Source organism: Pristis pectinata, chromosome 30 (assembly GCF_009764475.1).
Source record: "Pristis pectinata isolate sPriPec2 chromosome 30, sPriPec2.1.pri, whole genome shotgun sequence".
In the NCBI taxonomy this organism is placed as follows: domain Eukaryota; kingdom Metazoa; phylum Chordata; class Chondrichthyes; order Rhinopristiformes; family Pristidae; genus Pristis; species Pristis pectinata.
In genome coordinates, this window is record NC_067434.1 from 25,329,075 (window position 1) to 25,354,152 (window position 25,078).

Sequence of the window (25,078 nt, forward strand, 5' to 3'; positions counted from 1 at the left end):
AATACCCAGGGAACAGGCATCGTAGGAGCTTGAGGAAAGCTGGATAGTGACCTGAGAAAGAGGATCAGCAAATCATGAACCCACAGGCTGAGATGGATAAGGCCCCTACTACTGTTGCAATACTCACCTTCAAACATGCCCCAACGTAGATACGAAACAGTGATCTAACCTTACAAATCTGACACAAATTCACTTTACTAAAGCAGATAATGAAATAGATGGTACCAGAGCATGACCTGAAAAGTAGTAATATGGCTGGGACAAAAAAGTAAATGTCATACATTTTGGATTTTGACAGCTTCTACACCGCTGTTATAAGACTCTTGAACAGCACTCTAGTATGATAAAGACTAACTCCTGATCTCTCAATCTACCTTGATCACGGCCCTTGCACCCTGCTTGTTTACCTGCACTGCACTCTCTCTGTAACTGTCAGACTGTATTCTGTTATTGTTTTTTCTTTTATACTATTGTACTTAAGTAAAGAAGGATCTGTTTGGAAGGCATGCAAACAAAGCTTTTCACTGTATCTCGGTACATGTGACAATAATAAACCAATTAACAATTAAAATAGAAAGCCATTCCAACAAAGGTTATGACCCTGGAGTCAGGCCACAAATGGATTAATAAACAATTTATTGGTTAAAATATAGAAAGCAGGAAATATTTCTTGAAACATTGACAGGTTTCTCTTTCCACAGATGCTGCTTGACTGACTGAATTCTTCCAGCATTTGTGTTTTTGGTTGTAGCTTTAAATATAAGCCACACAACCCATTGAATCATTCAACAAAAAAGATTCAGTGGACTCAATGAACATTTGGTAAGTGGAAACTTTTAAGAAAGAGAAAGTAACTATTATGCAGACTGGCCACTTTACCTTCTTCACAAGGTTCAAATTCAGCTTCAAGCTTCTGAATATCAGCACCAGTGAGCACTGCCTGCAGACGTTTCTGTTTAGCTGTGATCTTCTTCAACTGTTTCTCCTTAGGAATGGTAAACAAAAACATAAGATTAACCATCTTCTGCATCAGTTTTCAACTCACTGGTTCAATAATTTTTAAAAAATCTCACACAATGGTCATACCACAGGAGAACATTCAGCCCATCAGGTCTACACTAGCTCTCCAACAGAGCAACTCTCTAATTCCACCTCTCAGCCCTTTCCCCCTTAGCTTTGCCTATTTTTTCCACACCATATAGTTATTCAAATCACCCTGAAGGCCACAATAGGACCTGCTTCCACCACATTTGCAGAAAGTGCATTCCAGACTCCAACCGTGTAAAGATTTTTCTTACGTCACTCTTAATTCTCTTTCCCTTTATTTTGTAGCTGTGATTTGTCAGCGACCTTACCATTGAGGGGAATAACCAGCCACCATCCACTCTGGCCACACCCTTCATTAACTTAAACACGTCTATCAAATCTCCATTAATTACCTTTTTAAACAAAATTATTCAGTTCAATTTACATTTTCAATTACTTAACTAACCCTTAAAATAGATGCCAATCGATGCACTGGGCTCCTGTAGGATACTTTCTATGGGGCAACAAGTGTGTTATCTCCAGATTACATTCTTGTTCTCCGAGGTCTTCGCACTCCAAAGAATTCATTTTGTCCAATTTGTTATAGTACGGTATTATTAACAACCGAATTTGACATACATATTTTAGGAATTCAAAAAAGAAAAATGATTACACTGAACGCTGAAAGAATGCTTCACAAGAATACAAGAAAATAGGAGCAGGAGTGGACCACTCGGCCCCTCAAGACTGCTCCACCATTCAATATGATCATGGCTGATCTATGCTGGCCTCAACTCCTCTTCTGTACCAGTTCCACATACTCCTCAATCTTTCAAATATTAAATACTCTCCTCCGATCAACAATAACATTCTTTTAGCTTTCCTACCTACTTTGTACTGTACACCAGCCTTTTGTGAATCATGCATTGAGATAACCATATCCTTTTGCATCTCAGAACTCTGCAATCTCTCACCATTTAGATAACGTGCCTTTTCTGGTGACCAAATGGACATTTTCCCACATTACAGCCCAAATGCATTCACACAGATCGCTGCCCTCTCACTTAACCTACCTATGTCCCTTTGTAGCCTCCTTCTGCCCTCTTCACAACTTACTTTTGTTCCTATTTTTGCCATCAGATAATTTTGCAACCATACTTTTGCTGCCTTCATCTAAGTCATTTACAAATATTTAAAGAACCATAAAGTCTCATTTTCTGATGGCACAAGAAATTTAAAGTCTTATTTAGGAGGTAAGAAATCAAGGAAGACCCTAAGAAAATGGAATTCACATTCAAAAGACATCGCTGTAATAGCTAAAGGAGAACTTGGAATGTTTGCTCCATAGAATTGATAGCATTCTTGTATTCTATTGTGGTGAAGTGTAATCCCAAGGAGCTATGTCATCAGTAATGTCACCAACTACTCATCTCAAGCCTGGCAGAGAGCGATGCTGCACCTCCATAGCCTATGTTCAATCTAATTAATTGTGAGCCACAGAAACATTAATGTATCGTATGCTGGGACTATTCCAGAAGGCATGTAACCAGCTCAAGCAACTGAGCACTCAATCTCTGAAAACAAAAAGGCTGCGGATGCTGAAAATCTGAAATAAAAACGGAAAAAGCTGCAAACACTGAACCAGTCAGGGAACGTAGAGGGAGAAGCAGAGCTAACAGGGTTTTCATCAGAACTCTGTATCACTGGCAATTTTTGAATACTAGATTGTGAATCAGCTCTAATCATTCAAATCTACTTGCTTCAGCCATAACTACAAAGGTACAATAACAGACAGAAAAGTACATTGACCATTAAGTCCATTTTTTCCACAAGCAGCAAACGATTTGTACTCCACAAGCAAGCTCAGAAAAATCCCCTGAAATGCAGAAAATCCTCAGCAGGTCAGGCAGCGCCAGTGGAGAGAGAAACAGAGCTAACTTTCTGATGAAAGATCCTCACCCTGAAATGTTAACTCTACTACTGTCCCTGCAGATGCTGCCTGATCTGCTGAGACTTCCTGTCTTTACCGCTGTTGTACACAAACTGTACTCTATCTGATTTATTTAATGTCCTAATAGGCCAGTTCTGAAAAGTGTATTTGCCTCCCCCTTAAAAAAAAATGAAGGCAAAGAATTTCTCAAACTCATAGCTTCTATCAAGTTTCATGGTACAGAATTTGGGGGCATCATGTGGCACAGCAGCTGGCACGTCACTGACAGGGATTTCAGAGCAAGGGTAGGAAGGGAAGCAGCTTGAATAAAGCTCGCAGAAGCATTTTCGATCTCACGTTGATGGTAAAATCTGAACTATCATGACACGTAGTGTATGAGGAGGAGGAGAGGGGCAGCACCTTGTTGTCTTTCTGCCTCTTCACGGACTCCAGCTTCCTGTTTACGTCCTTATTTGTGGCAGCATGAGGAGTCAGCTGCTCAAGGATCTTACTGGTGTGCTTCAGACATGCTGTCGTGGACCTGTAGCAGAAGGAAAACACACACAAACGTGTCACATAAAATAGTTTAAACCAGAAAAAGTTCTTGACTTTGTCTGCCTAACTGCTGGATTTGTCACTGAACATTCTAACAAACTTCTACAAATGTACTGTTGAAAGTATCCTGACTGGTTGCATCACGGTCTGGTACGGCAATTCGAATGCGCAGGAATATAAGAAGCTGCAGAGAGTAGTGGACTCAGCCCAGTACGTCACAGAACATCTCTCCCCACCATCGGTAGTATCTACAGGAGGTGCTGCCTCAAGAAGGCAACATCCACCATCAAAGATCCCACCATCCGGGCCGTGCCATCTTCTCGCAGCTACCATCGGGCAGGAGGTACAGAAGCCTGAAGACCCACACCACCAGGTTCAAGAACAGCTACTTCCCTTCAACCATTGGTTTTTGAGCCAAGCGGCAAAACCCTAATCACTATCTCAGTGTCGTGACACGATGACCACTTTGCACTAAAATGGACTTTGTATCTTTTTGTTTTAATTGTGTTCCTTCTTGTAAAAATTGTGTATAATTTATGTTTATGTTTTTCTTGTGAATGCTGCTTATCTGATGCTCTGTGCCTGTGATACTGCTGCAAGTAAGTTTTTCATTGCACCTGTGCACACATGGACTTGTGCATCTAACAGTAAACTCAACTTTGATTAATTCCATCAGATCTGCAGTGAATGTCTACTTGGAGATCAATGTTAAATTTCATCAAGTGAAACAGCTGAGGTCAGGTGGAGAGTTTATAATTGTGGTGAGTTGGTATCACAATGGAATTCTGAAATGCTGTTTTACACTGTTATACACATCCAAAATCCTAACATGCCCTTCTTTTCGTTAGCATTAATGGTAGGATTTGGCTCAATGTCAAAATAAAGTTTATTGTCATAGCACAAATATATGCATGCACAGGTGCAATAAAAAATTATAAATTATACGCAATTTTTACAAGGAAGGACACAATTAGAACAAAAAAAAAGAGTCCATTTTAGTGCAAAGTGAGCTTTTAAGTAGTCACAAACTGCTGATCCTGAAGTCTAAGGATTCTTTGTTTCCAATTTGGGAAGTAAGGTGGTATCTCAACCCACCAGCAGGGACTAATTTGATCCAGAATTCTAGGATTGGGATTCCTTATTTTGCAACACTATGCTCCATCTCCCTCTCCACATCTATGGTGCATAAGTGCCCCCACTGAAGACTTTGAGTGATGGGGTGGAGTGACATGGTTGGGCACAGCCGGAATTACCCAGCAAAACCTTGGTGCATTTCAGAGTGAATATTCTAGGCAAAATAAAATCTGAATTTCCAAAACAAAGTTTCCAATGGGGACTGGCCATGGCGCAATTCCTCAGGAAAGTCACAACTCTGGCTTCTTTGGGTCTCACATTTTGCTGGAATCTGATTCCAGGCACATGCACAGGTCTAAAAGGACACAGACTTTTTTTTAGCAGTCTAGTAGCATTCTTCATAAATCTACTGGAAACTGTTAAATCCAATCATTTTTTTCTAGTGTCACTTTAAAAACTTCATACCTCAAGTCATCTAACACTGAGTGGTATTCCTTTTCTGCCTCTGCTCTTCTGGCTGCTTGACTAGCTTCATTAATAGCTTGATCCACTTGTTGTAAAACTCCTCGCTCCAACACTTCTTGGTCGTAGACATCCACTCCCAGGCTCTGCAGCTCCATAACCTGGGCACTCTGCTCTGCCACCTGGATCTGCTGCCGGTCAATCTGGAGCAGCTTCGGAGCAGTCCGTACCTCGGCCGGGAGCAGGGTGCCTGAAGTGGACGGTCCGCTGTCAGAGACGTCAGGATCAGCTGAACCATCAGCAGCGAATCCACTTCCTCGTGGGGTCTCCAGGTCAGTCACTGGGGCAACAAGTGGTGCATCTGGACCCTGGCCATCCAAAGACTGGGCTGAGGGAGCTCCCTCGACCGGCATCATCTTCAATCTGCAACAGAAGCAGAGTGAACATGGACACAGACAGCAGCGTCCAGAACTGATTACAGGAGAATGGGATGTACGGGCTTTGAATAACTTAGTAAACAAAATAAAGAGAATCCTGTGGATGCGGCATACTTAGATTTTCAGAAGGGCGTCAATAAGATCCCACACAGTTTGTCAACAAGGTTAGAGATGTGGAACTGGGGTAATATGCTGGAACGGACTGAGAAGTGGTTAACAGGCAGAAAGCAAAATTTGGGAATAAGCAGTGTATCACAGAATGGCAGGCTGTGACCAGCGGGGAAGAACAAGGCAGATGGAATGTAATGTGGAAAAATGTCAGGTCATCTACTTTGGTGGACGTCACAGAAAGTTTTTTGTTAAATTGTGACAGATTGAGAAATGTTGATGTTGAAAGAGGCCCGAATGTCCTCGTCCACAAGTCACTGAAAACAAACATGCAGGTGTGGCAAATAATCGAGAGACAAGAGATTGCAGATGCTGGAATCTGGAGCAATGAGCAAACTGCTGCAAGAACTCAGCGGGTCAGGCAGCATCTGTGAAGGCAGAGGATTAGTCGATGTTTTGGGTTGAGACCCTGCATCAGCCTCCACAGATGCTGCCTGACCCAATGAGTTCCTCCAGTATCTTGTTTTTTGGTGCAGCAAGCCAATAAGGTGGCAAATGAAGTATTAGCCTTTATTATAAAAGGATGTGAGTACAAGTGTAAAGATGTCAAACTGCAATTGTACAGAGCGTTTGGTGAGACCACCTCCAAGTTATCATGCAGACACAAGAGATTGCAGATGCTGGAATGTGGAGCAACAAACAATCTGCTGGAGGAACTCAGCGGGTTGAGCAGCATCTGTGGGAGGAAAGGAATTGTCAATGTTTCGGGTCCTAATGCAGGGTCCCAAACCTAACTCAACGTCAGCAAGACCAAGGAATTGATTGTGGACTTCAGGAAGGGGAAGTCTGGAGAACACACACCAGTCCTCAGTGAAGGTTCAGCGGTGGAAGGGTGAGCAGCTTCAAGTTCCTGGGTATCAACATCTCAGATGATCTATCCTGGGCCCAACACATTGATGCAATCACGAAGAAGGCATGCCAGCAGCTCTATTTCATTAGGAGTTTGAGGAGATTTGATATGTCACCAAAGGCTCTTACAAATTTCTACAGATGTGCAGTGGAGAGCCTTCTGACTGGTTGCATCAACCCCTGGTGTGGGGGCTCCAGTGTGCAGAATCGAAAGAGGCTGCAGAGGGTTGTAGACTCAGCCAGCTCCATCACCGAGGACATCTTCAAGAGACAGCACCTCAAGAAGGCGGCATCCATCACTAAGGAACCTCACCATCCGGGACATGCCCTCTTCTCGTTACTACCATCGGGGAGGAGGTACAGGAGCCTGAAGACCCACACTCAATGATTCAGAAACAGCTTCTTCCCCTCCGCCATCAGATTTCTGAACGGTCCATGAACCCATGAACACTGCCTCGTTATTCCCCTTCTGCACTATTTATGTTTGTAATTTATGTAACTTCTGTCTTGCACTGAACTGCTGCCCTGATCAGCACACAGCTACCGAAACGTGAACCATCCCTCCCCCACAGATGTTGCTCGGGTCCCCCCGGGTACCCACCCCCGGGACCCCCCTCACCGGGACCCCCCACCCCCGGGACTCCCCTCACCGGGACCCCCCCCACCCCCGGGACCCCCCTCACCGGGACCCCCCCCACCCCCGGGACCCCCCTCACCGGGACCCCCCCCCACCCCCGGGACCCCCCTCACCGGGACCCCCCACCCCCGGGACCCCCCTCACCAGGACCCCCGGGACCCCCCCCCCCCCGGGACCCCCCTCACCGGGACCCCCCACCCCCGGGACCCCCCTCACCAGGACCCCCGGGACCCCCCACCCCCGGGACCCCCCTCACCGGGACCCCCCACCCCCGGGACCCCCCTCACCGGGACCCCCGGGACCCCCCACCCCCGGGTACCCACCCCCGGGACCCCCCACCCCCGGGAGCCCCCGGGTCGCCCGACGGTGAGAGCGGGAGACCGGCCCGTGTTCCCCGGGGGTAGAACGATGCTCCCCCGGGCAGGGAGCTGGTCGGTGCCGGGTGTCGGGCTCCTGACCCGGGGGGGGGGGGGGGGGGGGGGATGACCCGTCTCCCGGTATAACTGCGGTCCGGCCGGGACCCTCCGCCGGCCCCCGGTCTCCAGGCCGCTCCCTCCCCGAATCCCCGCCTCACCTGTCGGGCAGGGCGCCCGCTCACACCCCGGGCCGCCGGGCAACACAGCGCGGAGCCGCCGCCTCGCCGCCCCGTCCGGGCACCGGGCGCCGCGGTCCTCCCGCCACAGCGCCGCCACAGGCCCGGAGGACAACCCGCCACAGCGACCCCTGCAGGAGCGGAGGACAACCCGCCACAGCGACCCCTGCAGGAGCGGATGAAAATGCTCTTCACACCGAACCTCTGGCGATGGAGGATAATTCACACTATAGCGACACCTGCCGGAGTGGAGGCCAATCTCTGCCGCTGCAATACCGCTCAGCCAGAGGACAATGTCCTTCCCCCCGCCCAACTGTCAGTCGCGGCATCTGCAGGGGAGGCGGCAACTGGCCCGTCATAGCGAAACCTGCAGGGAAGCTGCAGCCTGAGGACAGTCCCCAACCTCCCTCCACAGCGACGCCCACTGGACCGGAGGACAGTCCCCAACCTCCCTCCACAGCGACGCCCACTGGACCGGAGGACAGTCCCCAACCTCCCTCCACAGCGACGCCCACTGGACCGGAGGACAGTCCCCAACCTCCCTCCACAGCGACGCCCACTGGACCGGAGGACAGTCCCCAACCTCCCTCCACAGCGACGCCCACTGGACCGGAGGACAGTCCCCAACCTCCTGTCATAGCGACACCTGCCGGGCCAGAGTACAATACACAACATCCCGCTATAGCGCCACCTACAGGCCGGAGGACAATCCTCAACCTCCGGCTACAGCGACACCTGCTGGGCCAGAGGAGAGTCCCCAACCTCCCTCCACAGCGGCACCTGCTGGGCCGGATGCTGATATTGAAAATTAAACCTCCACAGATGCAGGAAACCTGAGATAAAAGCCGAGGGTGCCGGAGACATCCAGCGGCTCAGGCGGCACCTGAGGGGAGAGAAGCAGAGTCATGGTTCCAGGTGTGGGACCTTTCACCAGAACCCAACCCACCTCCGAGGTCCCTGCTGCCAACAACGGGTCCCACCTGGTCAGATCAGATTTCTTTATTAGTCACATGTACATCGAAACACACAGTGAAACGCATCTTCTGCGTAGGGTGTTCTGGGGGCAGCCCGCAAGTGTCGCCGCGCCTCCGGCGCCAACATAACATGCCCACAACTTCCTAACCCGTACGTCTTTGGAATGTGGGAGGAAACCGGAGCACCCGGAGGAAACCCACGCAGACACGGGGAGAACGTACAAACTCCTCACAGACAGCGGCCGGGATTGAACCCGGGTCGCTGGCGCTGTAAAGCGTTACGCTAACTGCTACACTACCGTGCCTGCCTGGTCGCTCTGCTCTGATCTCAGTGTCACATTTTCTAAAAAAGTGTTCATTCTGCTTAAGTATATGACTCACTGATTAAATTATGTTATAATCTGCACTTGTTTCAGATTTCCTTTCCCTTTGTGAACACAAAACTGACAACCGGTATTTCTTGGATTTGACAATCTCCAGGTTTGGACTGACAACGTTCAACAATAAAGCCCTGATATTTCCACTCTGGCTCCTTCTCTCTGTTGTTGGACAAGCTCCATCAGGTAGTCCAGTTCGGAGCCAGAGCCTCTGTGAATTGAAGATCCCTCTCCCTATTACAGTCATTAATTGGGTAACGAAAGATAAACATCCCCTTCTAAATGATCTGAAGGCTTCCCAACAGCAGAGTCATCAAGTGGGAGCTTGGGGAAAGGAGATTCAATGATGAAATCCCCTGGAACTGGCCCACCCAGAGGTGGCAACACCAGGTCATCACCCTCCTCTCGCAGATGTCCTCAGCCCCCTACTCTACTCCCAATACACTCGTGACTGTGTGGCCAGGTTCCGCTCTAACTCCATCTACAAGTTTGCAGATGATACCACCGTTGTAGGCCGTATCTCAAACAGCGATGAGTCGGAGTACAGGGAGGAGATAGAGAGCTTAGTGGAATGGTGTCATGACAACAACCTTTCCCTCAATGTCAACAAAAGAGCTGGTTATTGACTTCAGGAAAGAGGGCTGTTCACATGCACCTGTCTACATCAATGGTGCTGAGGTCAAGAGGATTAAGAGCTTCAAGTTCCCAGGAGTGAACATCACCAGTAGTCCAACCACGTAGATGCCACGGCCAAGAAAGCTCACCAGCACCTCTACTTCCTCAGGAGGCTAAAGAAATTCGGCATGTCCCTTTTGACCTTCACCAACTTTTACCAATGCACCATAGAAAGCATTCTATCTGGATGTATCACGGCTTGGTATGGCAACTGCTCTGCCCAGGACTGCAAGAAACTACAGAGAGTTGTGGACAGAGCTCAGTACATCACGGGAACCAGCCTCCCCTCCATGGACTCTGTCTACACTTCTCACTGTCTTGGTAAAGCAGCCAGCATAATCAAAGACCCCACCCACTGGACATTCTCTCTTCTCCCCCCTCCCAAGATACAAAACCCTGAAAGCACGTACCAGGGACTCTTGAACAGTCCCCTAGTATGATAAGATGGACTCTTGACCTCACAATTTACCTTGTTATGGCCTTGCACCTCATTATCTGCCTGCACTGCACTTTCCCTGTAAGTGTAACACTTATTCTGCATTCTGTTATTGCTTTTCCCTTGTACTGCCTCAATGCACTGTAGTAATGAAATGATCTGTACGGACGGCATACAAAACAGTCTTTCACTGTACCTCGGTACATGTGACAATAATAAACCAATTCCAATGTGGGTGGGCTGTCCACAAATCCTACACTAGTTCATTTCTCAATGAAGGAACAGCACACTTGTTGTAATCAATGTAATAGAACCCCATGCACTGAGTCCTGAGAGTTGTTATTATGTTGACAAGATCACAGTGCAAAACTGCACATTGTTCAACATTAATTGGCAATATGTCTGTACTCCCTAATTGATAACTGCAGTGAGTTGGGTGGGGAAAAATTCAAATTGGAGACATGGCTGGAGAATTCATCTCTTGGTGCAGGGCTTATTCCAAGAGTACATCATCAATGCACCCTAGGATATGCCACTTTGGACCTGATGTATGTTGTGTTTGATCCAAACAACAGGCCTCCCGAATGAAACGTAGATCTGTTACAGGGCGATGATCTGCTGCTTTTTCATAAATGGAACAGATTCCTGAAAAGTTCCAGTCATCAGGATGGGAAAAGCGTTTGTTATTTCTGCAGGACATTTTCTCAGCTCTTCCAGATTAGTGACATTGGCAGTTTAAAGGCATGGCCTTGGTATTGCTCTGGTCTTTCTCCATCTTATAAGTAAGTTGTGCGTGCTCTGTACCCACCAGCATCTCCAGAACTGGGTAGCACGGAACCGCCAACGTTCGGTCCACTGTGTGTGGGCACCGTGGTCGGCATAGACCGGTTGGGCTGAAGGGCCTGTATCTGTGCTGTATTGCTCTGTGAGTCTATGACTCTGTACACCCCCAGAACACACACTCTCTGCCTGGAATGCAATGCACAACTTTTTCAACACTTACTCCCATTTCGGTCCATAACTTACTCCTTTTCACAGTCATTCTCGTCTTACACCCCGGGAGCCTCTCCCTCCCCTAGCGCCTCCCCTTTATGCTTAACCCTCACTGGTATCTTGGCCTCTTGTATTTAAGCATTACTTGTGGCTGGACATAAGATAAGATAAGATTTCTTTATTAGTCACATGTACATTGAAACACACAGCGAAATGCATTTTTTGCGTAGAGTGTTCTGGGGGGCAGCCCACAAGTGCCGCCACACTTCCGGCGCCAACATAACACGCCCACAACTCCCTAACCCGTACGTCTTTGGAATGTGGGAGGAAACCGGAGCACCCGGAGGAAACCCACGCAGACACGGGGAGAACGTACAAACTCCTTACAGACAGCGGCGGGAATTGAACCCGGGTCGCTGGTGCTGCAATAGCGTTACGCTAACCGCTACACTACCGTACATCTCACTGAGACTTGAAGTAACCCCTGCATACTTTCCATATCCCTACTCCAAATCTTCTTTTGTATTGACAGAGACCTTACTAAACACATAATACTTTAATTTTTCTTTTTAACTCTTTGTCACATGTTTATCAGAGAATACCTGAGGAAGGGTCCGGAGCTGAAACGTTGACTGGTTTCTCTTACCACAGCTGCTGCCTGACCGGCTGAGTTCTTCCAGCATTTTATGTTTTTTTTTACCCAGGAATGAATTTATTGGTATTGGTTTATTATTGTCACTTGTACCGAGGTCCAGTGAAAAACTTGTCTTACAAACTGATCGTACAGGTCAATTCATTACACAGTGCAGTTACATTGAGTCAGTACAGAGTGCATTGATGTAGTACAGGTAAAAACAATAACAGTACAGAGTAAAGAGTCACAGCTACAGAGAAAGTGCAGTGCAGGTAGACAATAAGGTGCAAGGTCAGAGTCCATCTCATCGTCTAAGGGAACCATTTATGTTCGTAGTGTTTTGCGTTGTTGATTCCACTTTTCTCTTGTTGCTGTCAGCTATTCACAGACTTTTGACAACATGGAGGTGTTTAAATGCAACTTGAGTGAGTACATGGGAGGGAAAGGATTAGAAAGAAATGGCGACAGGTCAGGACTGAACGAAAGCTCATGTGAGGCAGCAACACAGGCAGACCAGGGGGACACAGGCTCCTGCGCTGGAAATCCCACCTCATTTTAAATGAATATTTTTCATCCTCAACCTTCCAGTCCTTCTGATTTCTCTTTGCATCTGATGCATCGTTGTTGATCGTTCACTGACACATTTGCACAATTTCACAGTAGCATCAGAGGGATGGGAATGTCCCGGTGACCCAAGAAGCTGGCTAGCCTGGCTTGGGCAGCACAATACACCCCTCTCCAAGAGGCTGAAGCACGGATTTTAAAAATTCCAGCTGGTTGGGGAGAAACTGGAACCATGCTTCCCAAAACACCCTTCAGGCCTTGAAGCCAATGCAGAAGGCTGCTCCAATCTGACTATGAATCGCGGATCCCCTCCGTCCAGCACACACCACCATCCACCGTTTGATATGAAACACAAGGGAGATGCATTCTACAAAGCTCTGAAAATGCCTGAAGTAATTTACTCCTAATCAGTATCCCGATAATTTACACATTATTTCATGTTACTTTGTTGTATTTACGCATTTGTACAAAAATACATAATCATATTGTATTCTACTTTCTGTGCTTTATTTATGTATATTGTTCAACTTGAGTGGAAAGTGCAAACTCTGTCAGTTATATTATTTTATTCCCCGGTCATTATTTCTCCAATCTGCAGCACTGGATTTTAACCCCAACCCAATGTCAACTGCAAGATCATAATTTGCATTCTGCTGCCCTCTGTCGTCACATATCAAAACTACATCCTTCCTCACCAATCAACTTCTAAATATCTTTGTTCATTGCAACAGAGCCGTTTTGAAAACTTTGGAGATCGGTGCAGAAGAACGATTTACCCATTTTGTAGAAACTGGTTGCCTCTGATTGCCATGATCAACAACGTGTGGCCTGTGACCACACTACAGTTCACACCACAGGACAGCCACACCTTGACCACTCCGATCATTTTGTACAGAAATGGACTTTTTTTTGTTATAATTGTGTTTCCTATCTTATAAAAACTGTGTATAATTTATATTTTTCTTGTGAGTCTTGTGTATCTGATGCTATGTACCTGTGATGCTGCTGCAAGTAAGTTTTTCATTGCACTCTGTACTAACTCAATGTAACTGCACTGTGTAATGAACTGACCTGTATGATCAGTTTGCAAGACAAGTTTTTCACTGTACCTCAGTAAAAGTGACAATAATAAACCAACACCAATACCAATACATGTACTTGTGCATCTGACAATAAACTCGACTGTGACTTTGGCCTTGACAAGGTTCCCTTTTCACAAGAACTGGCTGGTAACAGAAACCTCAAGTAAAAGTCGGCATCTCACAAACCAATAAGTATTATTATTTTTTAAAAAACTAAATTGAAGTTGAGAGGAGTGCCGGGTTGATTCTGGGGAGGGTTGGGGTGGGGGAAGGAGGGAGGTGGTCACAGACTGGGAAAGGTCCAGCGATTCTCCTCTGATGTTTTGATACGATCCTCCATTCTTTGCCAGTATTACTAAAGTCTTCTCATCTTTCCACAAGATTTTAATAGCATTAGACTAGTCAATAGCATTAAATTCACATGAATGTGATACTATCAGAATCAGAGTGCATGAGATGTAATAAAATAGGGTTATGAAATATATAAATCGGGTGATGGAATGTAATTAAATTAGCCATTGAAATGTTATAAAATTAGGCTGTAAAATAAAATAAAACCTCGCAGTGCGGAGTAATGAAAACCGGGTAGTGAAATGTATTAAAATCAGATTATGAAATAAAGTCAATGCAAGAGGATTAATGGAACTCAGTGGAAGAGAGGATATTACATGAAATGAAATCAGAGAGCAGGTTCGTAAATTACTTGGGCTAAATCTGGAAACCACATATAATCTGTAAAGTCAACAATAACAACAGAAAAACTATTATTTCTTAGTAATTTGAGCATTGTTCATAGTCTGATGAAATTGCAGCAACCGTTGTCGGGCTTTCTGTGGAGACAGAAGATTTCTCCAGTCACTGTTGTGTTGCTTTATGTACCAGCCCAGTGATATCCTGGTGACTACAGGTTGGTTATCGCTCAGTAGATCAGCTGTTCATTTTCACAGTGTGGATGCTGTTACAGATCAATAATCAGTAGCAATTTGACTGTCAGGTTCAACACTCCTGGCACTGTCAGCTATTAAACCCCATTAAAACCAGTGCAGCTACTCAAAGCCTAGAGAGACAAGAGGCTGCAGATGCTGAAATCTGGAGCAAGATGCTGGAGGAGCTCAGCGGGTCAGGCAGCATCTGTGCAGAGAAATGGACGGGCGATGTTTCGGTGAAGGGTCTGGACCTGAAACGTTGACTAATTCCCTCCACAGATGCTGCCTGACCTCAGGAAGGCAACATCCATCATCAAAGATCCCTACCATCTGGGCCGTGCCATCTTCCATCAGCTCCCATCGGGCAGGAGGTACAGAAGCCTGAAGTCCCACACCACCAGGTTCAGGGACAGCGGCTTCCCTTCAACCATTCAGTTCTTGAACCAAGCGGCACAACCCCAATCACTACAGTTGAGCAACACTATGACCACTTTGATCACTTTGCACTAAAATGGGACTTTTTTTTGTTCTAATTGTGTTCTTTCTTGTAAAAATTGTGTATAATTTATGTTTCATTTATGTTTTCCTTGTGAATATTGTGTATCTGATGCTCTGTGCCTGTGATGCTGCTGTAGGTAAGTTTTTCATTGCACCTGTGCACACATGTACTTGTGCAGATGACAATAAACTTGACTTTCGACTTTTTGGCTTTCGATCCACTGAATTCCTCCAGCAGATTGTTTGTTACTCAAAGCTCGGTACCCCGCGGTGACTCCTGGAGTGACGTACTGTGCCAGGAGCATGGACGGTGGCGCTAAACTGCCCGAGTTTTGCAGCCACAGTTCATCACACCCTTTAAATCTCTCTTAACATTCACAACTTGTCAACAATCAATATTCTCTGTGTAATGGCCTCAGGTGTGCATTGTTTCCCAGGAACAAATTTTAAACTTTGGTTTCAGAGTTTATTTAACATTGATTGTTCCGTGCGATCATTTGAACAAATTGCTGGTCTTCTCACCATAACAAATGGCAGTGGGAGAAATTTTAGGTGAAGTTGGTTCAAGTCAGCCCCTGTTTGACATCTATCACCTGGTTCCGAGGAATTGAATTCATTCCTACTTCTTGCAAACTCTTGCTTTCTTCTGGACGCTCAGAATATACGTGTAATTCACCCATCACATCCGTGCCTTGTATGGATCAGACGTGACCTAACCTGTCATTGACTGGAAGCAATTTTTGTAGAATTTTCCTGCTGGGATTAAATAACTAATCGCAGGTCTGCAGAGGAAACATGAACTCTGGATTATCAATCATCCAGTTTCAGGTCCATTATGCTGTGGAGCATAAGCCCCCCGCTCCAAAGTAACCTCACCAAATTCAGCACAAATGCTCCTTTCTATTTATACTATTGCTGTCAAACATTTGCCAGCTGTGCTTTGGTATATCAGGCAGAGGAACTTGATATAGTTTAAGGGAAAGAACGTGAAAGAAGAATGGGTGATCTCATTAAAATGCACTGAATTCTTGCTGGGTCTGAAATGGTGGGTGTGATGAGGATGTTTCCTCTGGCTGAGGGGTCTGGGAGCAGGGGTTACAACTCCACAAGAAGGGTAGGACATTTAGGACTGGGATGAGGAGAAATTTCTTTACGCACAGGGTGGTGAATCTTTGGAATCCTCCCCTTACCCCTCCCCAGAGTGTTGCAGAGGCTCAGTCATTGAGTTCACTCAAAGCTGATATCAACAGGTTTCTCAGCACTAAGAGAATCAAGGGATGTGTGGACAGTACAGGAAAATGGTGCTGAGGTAATAGATCATATCTGGCACCATGTAACATGACTTCATTCCGTGACATCATTCCATGACATCATTCTGTGACATCATTCCATGTCACCATTCCATGACCCATTCCGTGACCCATTGCGTGACAATGTTCCATGACAATGTTCCGTGACAGCTTCTCCCCCACTTTCTCCCTGTCCATTCCATCAAACTCTTTCATAGTTCCGAACACCTCCATCAAACCTCAACAAACTTTTCTCCTTCAGGTACAATGAGCCGAACACTTCCAGCTCTTCCACACTCTGGTGACGATCTGAAACACAGGGCTGGCAGGGATGCAGAATCCATCAGGGTTCTTGAAAGGTTCTGGAATGAAAATAATTTGCAGGGCTGCATGGAAAGAGCTGGGAATGGGACTGACGGGATTAGTCTACTCAGAGACAGCCCAGACTTGATGGGCCGAATGGTTTCCTCTTGGGCCGTAACAGTTTCATGATTCCGTCATATTAGTGTTCTGATCCCTTCTGTCCGTGATTTCAACAGAGTGGAAATCCGAATTCAAAACTCTGCTTCATTCTGGAAAGAACGTAAACTCTTTCAACTCCAGACAGTGTACATGTGTGAGTGTAAAGCCAGAGGAATGTATTTGTGCTGGACACCAGTTAAAAGCATGGCACTGTGAATTCCTGATCACACTGCACCTTTCAGTGCTCAGTAAACCTCAGGGTGTAATAGATCATGGTTACAGCTGAGGTGCTCCCATTAATTTCACTTACGTTAGCTCACGATTGCTAGCGTCAGTAGGCTCTCATTCCACCTCTCTGGATGGTTGAAAGGACAAAGCTGTCACAGGCATATGCAAATATTCCTCCAGTGATCCATCATCTCACGTGGCCCATCCCACTCTCTCTTCATCACTGTGCCACCATTCACTTGATTATTTTTTACCCAGAGAGTGGTGGGTGCCTGGAACAGGCTGCCAGGGGTGGTGGTGGAAGCAGATACGATAGAGGGGTTTAAGTAGTTTTTAGACAGACACATGAATATGCAGGGAATGGAGGGATGTAGATCATGTGCAGGCAGAAGGGATCAGTTTAATTCAGCATCATGGTCAGCACAGACATCGTGGGCCGAAGGGCCTGTTCCTGTGCTGTACTGTTCTATGTTGTATGTTCTATGTTCTTTGTCCCGGACCAAATTCTGTTTATTGCAGTTATTGGGAGATTAAGTCAAGAATATGGATTTAGGCACGGTAGTGTAGCAGTTAGCACAACGCTTTACAGCGCCAGTGACACAGGTTCAATTCCGGCCACTGTCTGTAAGGAGTTTGTACGTCCTCCCTGCGTCTGCGTGGGTTTCCTCCAGGTGCTCCGGTTTCCTCCCACATTCCAAAGATGTACGGGTTAGGAAGTTGTGGGCATGCTACATTGGCACCGGAAGTGTGGCGACACTTGCGGGCTGCCCCCAGAACACTCTACACAAAAGATGCATCTCACTGTGTGTTTCCATGTACATGTGACTAATAAAGAAAATCTTATCCCTTCAACGTGGGTTTTTACTTTGAGCTGTGGTTTTCACGGACCTGATTTTGAATTTTAGTTTCAAGTAGACTTCTACTCAAATTGGACTTTGCCCTCAATATTCAAAATTTGGATAACTTGTAATTTCTCATTTTCAGAGACATAAATTCTGCTTTCAACCCGTGACCTTCATTGGTTCGGAGATGCAGGCTCAGGAACTCTACTGGATAAAGCAAAGTTGAAATGCTGCATGTGATATAATTTCAATGAATGTGTAAGAATCAGATTTATTATCACTGATTTAGATGACGTGTTGTTTTGCGGCAGCAGTACGGTGCAAAGACATAAAATTACTGTAAATTACAAAATAAATAAATAGTGCAAAAAATAGAATAACAAGGTAGTGTTCGTGGGTTCATGGACCGTTCAGAAATCTGATGGCGGAGGGGAAGAAGCTGTTCCTGAATCATTGAGTGTGGGTCTTCAGGCTCCTGTACCTCCTCCCCGATGGTGGTAACAAGAAGAGGGCATGTTTCGGATGGTGAGGGTCCTTAGTGATGGATGTGAAATTCTCTGCTTTGGCTGGAGAGAGGAGTCAGACCTTTGAACTGGTGAGGGATTGCAGAGGTGTGAGGAGCAGAGGGATCTGGATGTCCTTGTCCGCTGTGTGGGTACAGTGAGTGACACTGGAGGTGTGGGCTGACAACTGCCCAGTCCTGATGGATTTACTGCAGTTTTTTGCTTTGAGATTGTTTTGGTAAACCTGTTTCCAGTCTCCAGTCACCTTGAGTTTACTCACCTGAATTGGGACCTTGCCCTCCACTGTTGGCAGTCTGTGGCCACGTCTGATCATTCACTCTCTGCTGGAATTTGTAAACTGCTGCTGCTTTACCCTGGATTGTCTGGAGATGTCACCAGTTCCCAAGCTGAGCTGTACTGAACCAACTCTGGTCAATCTGAGCCAATGATAATTAGTGTAATTCAGATTAGGCCTATTTTCACAGACTCTCTTATTAAGAGCTCTTTATTGTTCCTAAGTGTAGTTAATTACCATGTTTCTATATTTGATCAAACGGTATCTGACACAAGCCTTCATCCTACTTATCTACTTTAATACACAATTTGTACTCCTGATTCACAGAGAAATGACCCATCTGTTGCTCCCCCAAATGGAAGAAAACACATTTTCCTTGCTCCTGTCAAACCATCAATAGTCTTCATGATAACACTAAGGGGAGTGATGTCTGAAAATGCTCTTAATTGAATAACCGGCCCAGGAGACAAACGAAAAACTCCTATCTCTCCCGCAACTGAACTTAATCCTTCAAAATCCTAAAAATATCGATGAACTGAAATTTCTGTCTCTGCACAGCTTCTGAGTTGTGTTTGACATCCTGTTAATTAGTGCACAGTGGTGTGAATCAGAGGGGTTTAATTAAAACTAATGAATGATCAGGGGTGTGATTCTGCTCCGAGCAATTAAAAAACATCAGAGGAAATAGTTCATACAAATCAAGGGGAAGGCTGTCTTTGTGTAGACAGGCGATATTCCCTCCTGTGAAAGTCAGTGCTGCAAAGATAAATTCCCTTTAGAGTAGCTTCATAACTGTGTTCATTCTTGATTGAATAAACCATAGGTGGTAGTTGTCCTTTGCAGAGAGAAACTGGAGGAAGGCATCACTATCATTGTAAGTTACCTCATTTGTTTGGGAAGACAATTTAATAAATCCTGAATAATTAAAATAAATTGTTTACCCTTGTTTAAAGAGGAGAAAAGCAAGTTCCTTATGTTACTGAAATGGTAAAGCTTTAACATCTCAGCTCTATGGTGTCACTTGAGGTAATAATTCAGGGGAGGAGGAGAATTTAGTTGCACGATGCATTGCCCCAGAGGTATAGAGCACAATCTTGTCATAGCTTAGCAGAAATGAATCTTCTTGGCAGATCTTAAAGGAACAGTTAAGGCACAAACGAATTATCATGATTAATCAGAGATCTTTGCGCTCTCCTGCGCATATTATTCTCGATAAAGTTGAATGCCCTGAAATGGGTTGTGCTCAGGGGGTTGGATCGAGCCAGAAAGGAATGCTCAGAGATGCCACTCACCAAACAGCCGAAAGTCAGTAATAACACAGAGTACATGGTGGTGAGTGCCTCGTGTGAAGTGCTCCCAAGGAGTTATTGTATCCCAGCAGCTCCTTTGCTCCTGAACATCCCTCCCACCCACCTTTTTATACTGATTATCTCCCCTCTTTCTTTCCAGTCCTGATGAAGGGTCTCAACCCGAAACGTCGACTGTTTATTTCCCTCCATAGATGCTGCCTGACCTGCTGAGTTCCTCCCGCTTCTTGTGGTTGAAGTGGCTCTGAGGTCACACATAGACCAGAGTTGGTAAGGGTGGCAGATTGTGTTCCCTGAAGGATGCTCCTGGCCCAGTTTTGGACTCTCTGCTGCCGTGCTGGGACTCAAATTCATGTCTCCAGATGAGTGGACAAGTCGCCTGGATTTTACAGATGCAAAATACTGCAGCTGCTGGAAATTTGGAATAAAACAGGAAATGTTGGAGATACTGAGCAGGTCAGGCAGTGCCTGTCAGAAGAGAAATACAGTTAACGTTTCAGGTCAAAGATAACTGGAGGCAGCCCATCGACTAAAGCTTTCACTCTGCTTCCCTCTCTGCAGATGCTGACTGACTGCTGAGTGTTTCTACTGGAGGATAGTCTGTAATCCAACCGCTTTGCTATAGAATTTTTTAAAAAAACATCTTGGGAGGAATATCATTATCCAGGAACTTGTGGGCTAAGAGAGAGCGATAGTTCCCCTGTACAATCCTGATATTAATTACAGAAATTCATAAAAAGATTTTTAGTTTATAATTTAATGCAAGGTGAGGTTTAACATCTGGTGGCAGTTAATCTTTTTTAACAGAGACCAGACCTCAGTCTCCATCTTCGACCTGTATAGTCGAGCATTTTCTTACCCACTATGTAGCTGTGTGAAATAAACCACGGCATGGTCACTGTGGTTAGTTGTCCATTGTTCTCGGCAGCCTGAGTCCACGGCTTTCAGTAAAGACCATGTCCATGCCAGTCAGCTGGGGGATCAGCTGTTGAAGGATCAGCCAATGAGAAAGCCTGATGCCAAGCTGAAGTGACCAATAGCCCTTCCCCTGTCACCAAACTGAGGGAAGACTCAGTCCTGCCCAAAGTTATGAGAATCTTAACACGTCAGGGCTTCTCCTGAAGGTGTAACTGAAAGGATGTCCACCAATGGAAGCCAGAGAGGAGGAGGGTAATGGGGACAGGACTGATGGAATGATGTGTATCAGCATTAAGGGAATATGGAAAGATGTTTACAAGAGACGTTCCTGGAGACCGCAGGCTGCCATATACTCCTCGTTGATTTATTGAAAGCGATTAACATCGCTGAGTTTTTCGGTGAGGCTGAGGGTTTGGGGTTGGAAGCTGGGAGGTGTGAACTATCAGGAGCCCAGTGTCCTGCTGTACATTCTCTACACTTCCTGTAGCTGGACTCAGAATCACCCAGAAGGGACTTCCATACAACATAGAACATAGAACACAGACCATCGATCATCAAACATAGAACATACATCATCGAACATAGAACAGTACAGGACATGAACAGGCCCTTCGGCCCACGATGTTGTGCCAAACTAATTAAACATAATTAAATGCCTAACTAAAGGAATCCCTTCTGCCTGCACAATGTCCATCTCCCTCCATTCTCTGCACATTCATGTGCCTATCTAGGAGCCTCTTAAACGCCTCCTATCATATTTGTCTTCACTACCACCCCTGGCAGCACATTCCAGGCACCCACCGCTCTCTGTGTAAAAAGACTTGCCCTGCACATCTCCTCTCCACTGGTATCAGACATTTCAATCCTGGGAAAAAGAAACCGGCTGTCTATACTACCTGTGTGTCTCATAATTTTATTATCAGATCTCCCCTCAGCCTCTGCCGCTCCAGAGAAAACAACCTAATTTATCCAACCTCTCCTTATAGCTCATGCCTCTAATCCAGGCAGCATCCTGGTGAACCTCTCCTGCACCCTCTCCAAAGCCTCGACGTCCTAAATTCCATCACACCATGATCTTCCCCTTTGATTTATGTCATGTTACAAACTGTGTAACAAAATGAGGTTCCTCCCAACCATATCCCCATGTAGTAAAATGCCGTACTATCCCACCAACACATCCCCCTACTTGCATCAAACTTCATGAGGTTGGTACGGGACCTCCAGAGGATTATTGACCTGCTTGGCTGCCTCTGGCACTGTTGGGGCGCTGCCTTGCTCAGACCAAGGCGCTGCCATAACCGACACATGTTGGTGTAAAGGGCAATCCCGGTCAGCTATCCCGAGCACTGAGAACACAACTTGTAAAGGTCCCTCTTTAAATGTCATGAAATGATCCTCATGGCCCACACTGGAGTCTGGTGTCCAAATGTAATTGGTTACTCAGACACCAGAAGTACAACAACCTTGATGGTTACACAAGGAAGTCATTCAGCTGAGCCCCCGGGGTGACCAGGCCTGGTTCTGTGGGTGCTCTTCTCTCTGCAGCTCCTGGGAACCCTTCCCCAGATGACTGATGAATTCTCCATTTCCTTTACATCAAGTCCTGCCCCTTTGATTTATAAGATAAGATATCTTTCTTAGTCACATGTACATCGAAACACTCAGTGAAATGCATCTTTTTGTGTAGAGTGTTCTGGGGGCAGCCCGCAAGTGTTACCACGCTTCCGGTGCCAACATAGCACGTCCACAACTTCCTAACTTGTACATCTTTGGAATGTGGGAGGAAACCGGAGCACCCGGAGGAAACCCACGCAGTCACAGGGAGAACGTACAAACTCCTTACATGCCATGTCATGCTCAAAATGTGCAACAAAATGTGGTTCCTCCCGTCAAGGTTTCTGGACATTGATGAAACAGCCATCAATGCTTTGACCATCATTCAATGTAACCTGTCCCACCAAGGGGCAGGAGACATCCAGAATATGCCCGGTGGCTAGTGAGATCACTGCTGACTCATGCATGTTCACATCTAATCTCAACCAACCACGTCAGTGACATTTTCACTGAGAGACAGCACAAAGCTGTGAATACTTTGACAGGGACACAAGAGAGACTGCAACTTCTGGAAACCTGGACCATCCTAACATTGGGCAACTCCTTGGCTGAATGACCATCTCTCCAATCTGACTGGTGTCTTCCCGTCTCTTTCTCTGGCTCCCCACTGGTGAAGGAGGAGATCCCACCCCTCACCCCCTGTGATACCTGGTGGTGTTTTCCCACAAAGCTCAGTTACATGAATGAATAAGTTGTCACCTGTGCTTCACTCACGCTTTTAGGATGAAGGCTTTTATGAAGCCAACATTCCATGGAGCTTTATATAGTTAAAGTAATCAGAGGGGAGGCAAGGATGAATTTTTGGTGGAGAGATTTACCACCCACAGCCGAGAGAGACAGCAGAGTAGATCCAATTACAACTTTCATAAAGGAATTTGGCCACAAGGCAGCAGCACTGAAGGGCAGCAGGTAAGTAACCAGTGTTTAGGCCCATTGAACCAGAGACAAGTTTAAATCCTGTACCTGCTGGTGAATTTAGAATCAAGTTTTTAAATAATTCTGGAGCTGAAGCTTGGCTGTGTAAGGGTGACCTTGAACTCTCTTTTCGAGGTGGAAGCAGAGTCTTTGAATATTATTAAGGCAGTGGTTGACTTACAAGGTTCGGTAAGTCAAAGCAAGGTCAATATTTTTTTCTTTCTTTTAACCCAGTACTAACTCCAGAGGTAGAAATGGCAGTGGGTGGAGTGGTGCGCTTCTCCTGAGAGATGTGGGAGATCAGGAAGTGGTCAAGTGTTCCTGACGACCATGTCTGCAGGATGCAGGAGGTGTGTCTAACTGCAGCTCCTCCGAGACCGCGTGGATCAGTTGGAGCGGCAGTTGGGCTCACTGAGGAGCACGCAGGAGGCATAGGGTGTTATAGACAGGGGTTTCAGGGATGTTGTTGCATCAAAGGTTCAGCCAGATAGATGGGTGACGGAGGGGGGGGGGGGGGAATAGCCTCTCAGGAGAAAGCAACAGCAGCAGCCGGATGAGTAGCACCACGACTGGCTGTGTTGTACAGCAGTGCAGGGCACAGACTAGCTGAGCAGCAGTGATAGGGGACTCCAGTCAGGGGCAGACAGGCGTGAGTGAGACTCCAGGTTAGTGTGTTGTCTCCCATTTGGCAGGGTCGAGGATACCTCTGCTCTATGCGGGCACGGGACATTCTGAGAGGAGAGGGAGAACAGTCAGAAGTTGTGGTCCATATTGGTACCAATGAATTAGGCAGGAAGGGTGATGAAGTCCTGCCAGGAGAATTTAGGGAGTTAGGCAGAAAGTTGAAAAGCAGGACCTCTAGGGGTATAATCTCAGGATTCCTCCCTGTACCACGTGCTGGTGGTGGTGGGGGGGGGGGGGGGGGGGGAGGCACTAAGAGAATACGGCAAATTAATGTGTGGCTGAAGAGCTGGTACAGGCAGGGGGGCTTCAAATACTTGGTCCATTGGGATCTCTTCTGGGGCAGAGGTGACCTGTACAAGGGGGATGGGTTGCATTTGAACTAGAGGGGGGACCAATATCCATGCAGGTGCTACTTGGGAGGGTTTAAACTTGTCTGACAGGGGTGTGGGACCCAAATAGTAGGTATCACATGATAGTTTGCAGGTAAGTCCAGTAGGCAGGACAGTGAGGGGCAGGACAGACAGGGGCAGGACAGGCGGGGGCAGGACAGACAGGGGCAGGACAGACGGGGCGGGACAGACAGGGACAGGACGGACAGGGGCAGGACAGGCGGGGGCAGGACAGACAGGGGCAGGACAGACGGGGCGGGACAGGCAGAGGCAGCACAGGCAATGAGGAAGGTCTGGCAGAATACACTGCATTTACTTTAATGCAAGAAGTCTGACAGGTGAGGCAGATGAACTCAGGCCCTGGATCAGTACACGGGACTGGGATACTATAGTTATTAGGGAAACATGGTGAAGGGATGGGCAGGACTGACAGCTCAATGTCCCAGGGTACAGATGCTTCCAATGTGACAGAGCATGAGGTAAGGGAGGAGGGAGAGTTGCACTATTGATTCGGGACAACACTGAGGCAGCACTTAGAGAGGATATCCTGGGGGGATCGTCCAGCGAGGGCATATGGGTAGAAGTTAGAAATAAGAAAGGGGATGATTTTGATGGAATTAAATGCAGGGAAGGCACAGAGAGGTGTAGGAATGACAGGATTGTGACAAGAGGTGACTTTTACTTCCCCAATGTTTACTGGGGCTACCTTCATGTTAAGGGACTAGATAGGGCAGAATTTGTTA

The 25,078-nt window shown here is 46.4% G+C and overlaps 1 protein-coding gene across 1 annotated transcript in view; it reads right to left on the bottom strand.

Moving 5' to 3' along the window:
• ercc6 (excision repair cross-complementation group 6) overlaps nt 1–7,816 on the bottom strand; it is a 55,467-nt gene extending 47,651 nt beyond the window's left edge. The window contains exons 1-4 of the mRNA XM_052041641.1: nt 7,713–7,816; nt 5,051–5,470; nt 3,377–3,497; nt 880–985 (exon numbers count right to left, since the gene is read on the bottom strand). Of these exons, the coding sequence (XP_051897601.1) occupies nt 880–985; nt 3,377–3,497; nt 5,051–5,463 (640 nt within the window). The 5' untranslated portion in view covers nt 5,464–5,470; nt 7,713–7,816. The remainder of the gene's footprint in view (nt 1–879; nt 986–3,376; nt 3,498–5,050; nt 5,471–7,712) is intronic.
• Nucleotides 7,817–25,078: the final 17,262 nt, after the last annotated feature.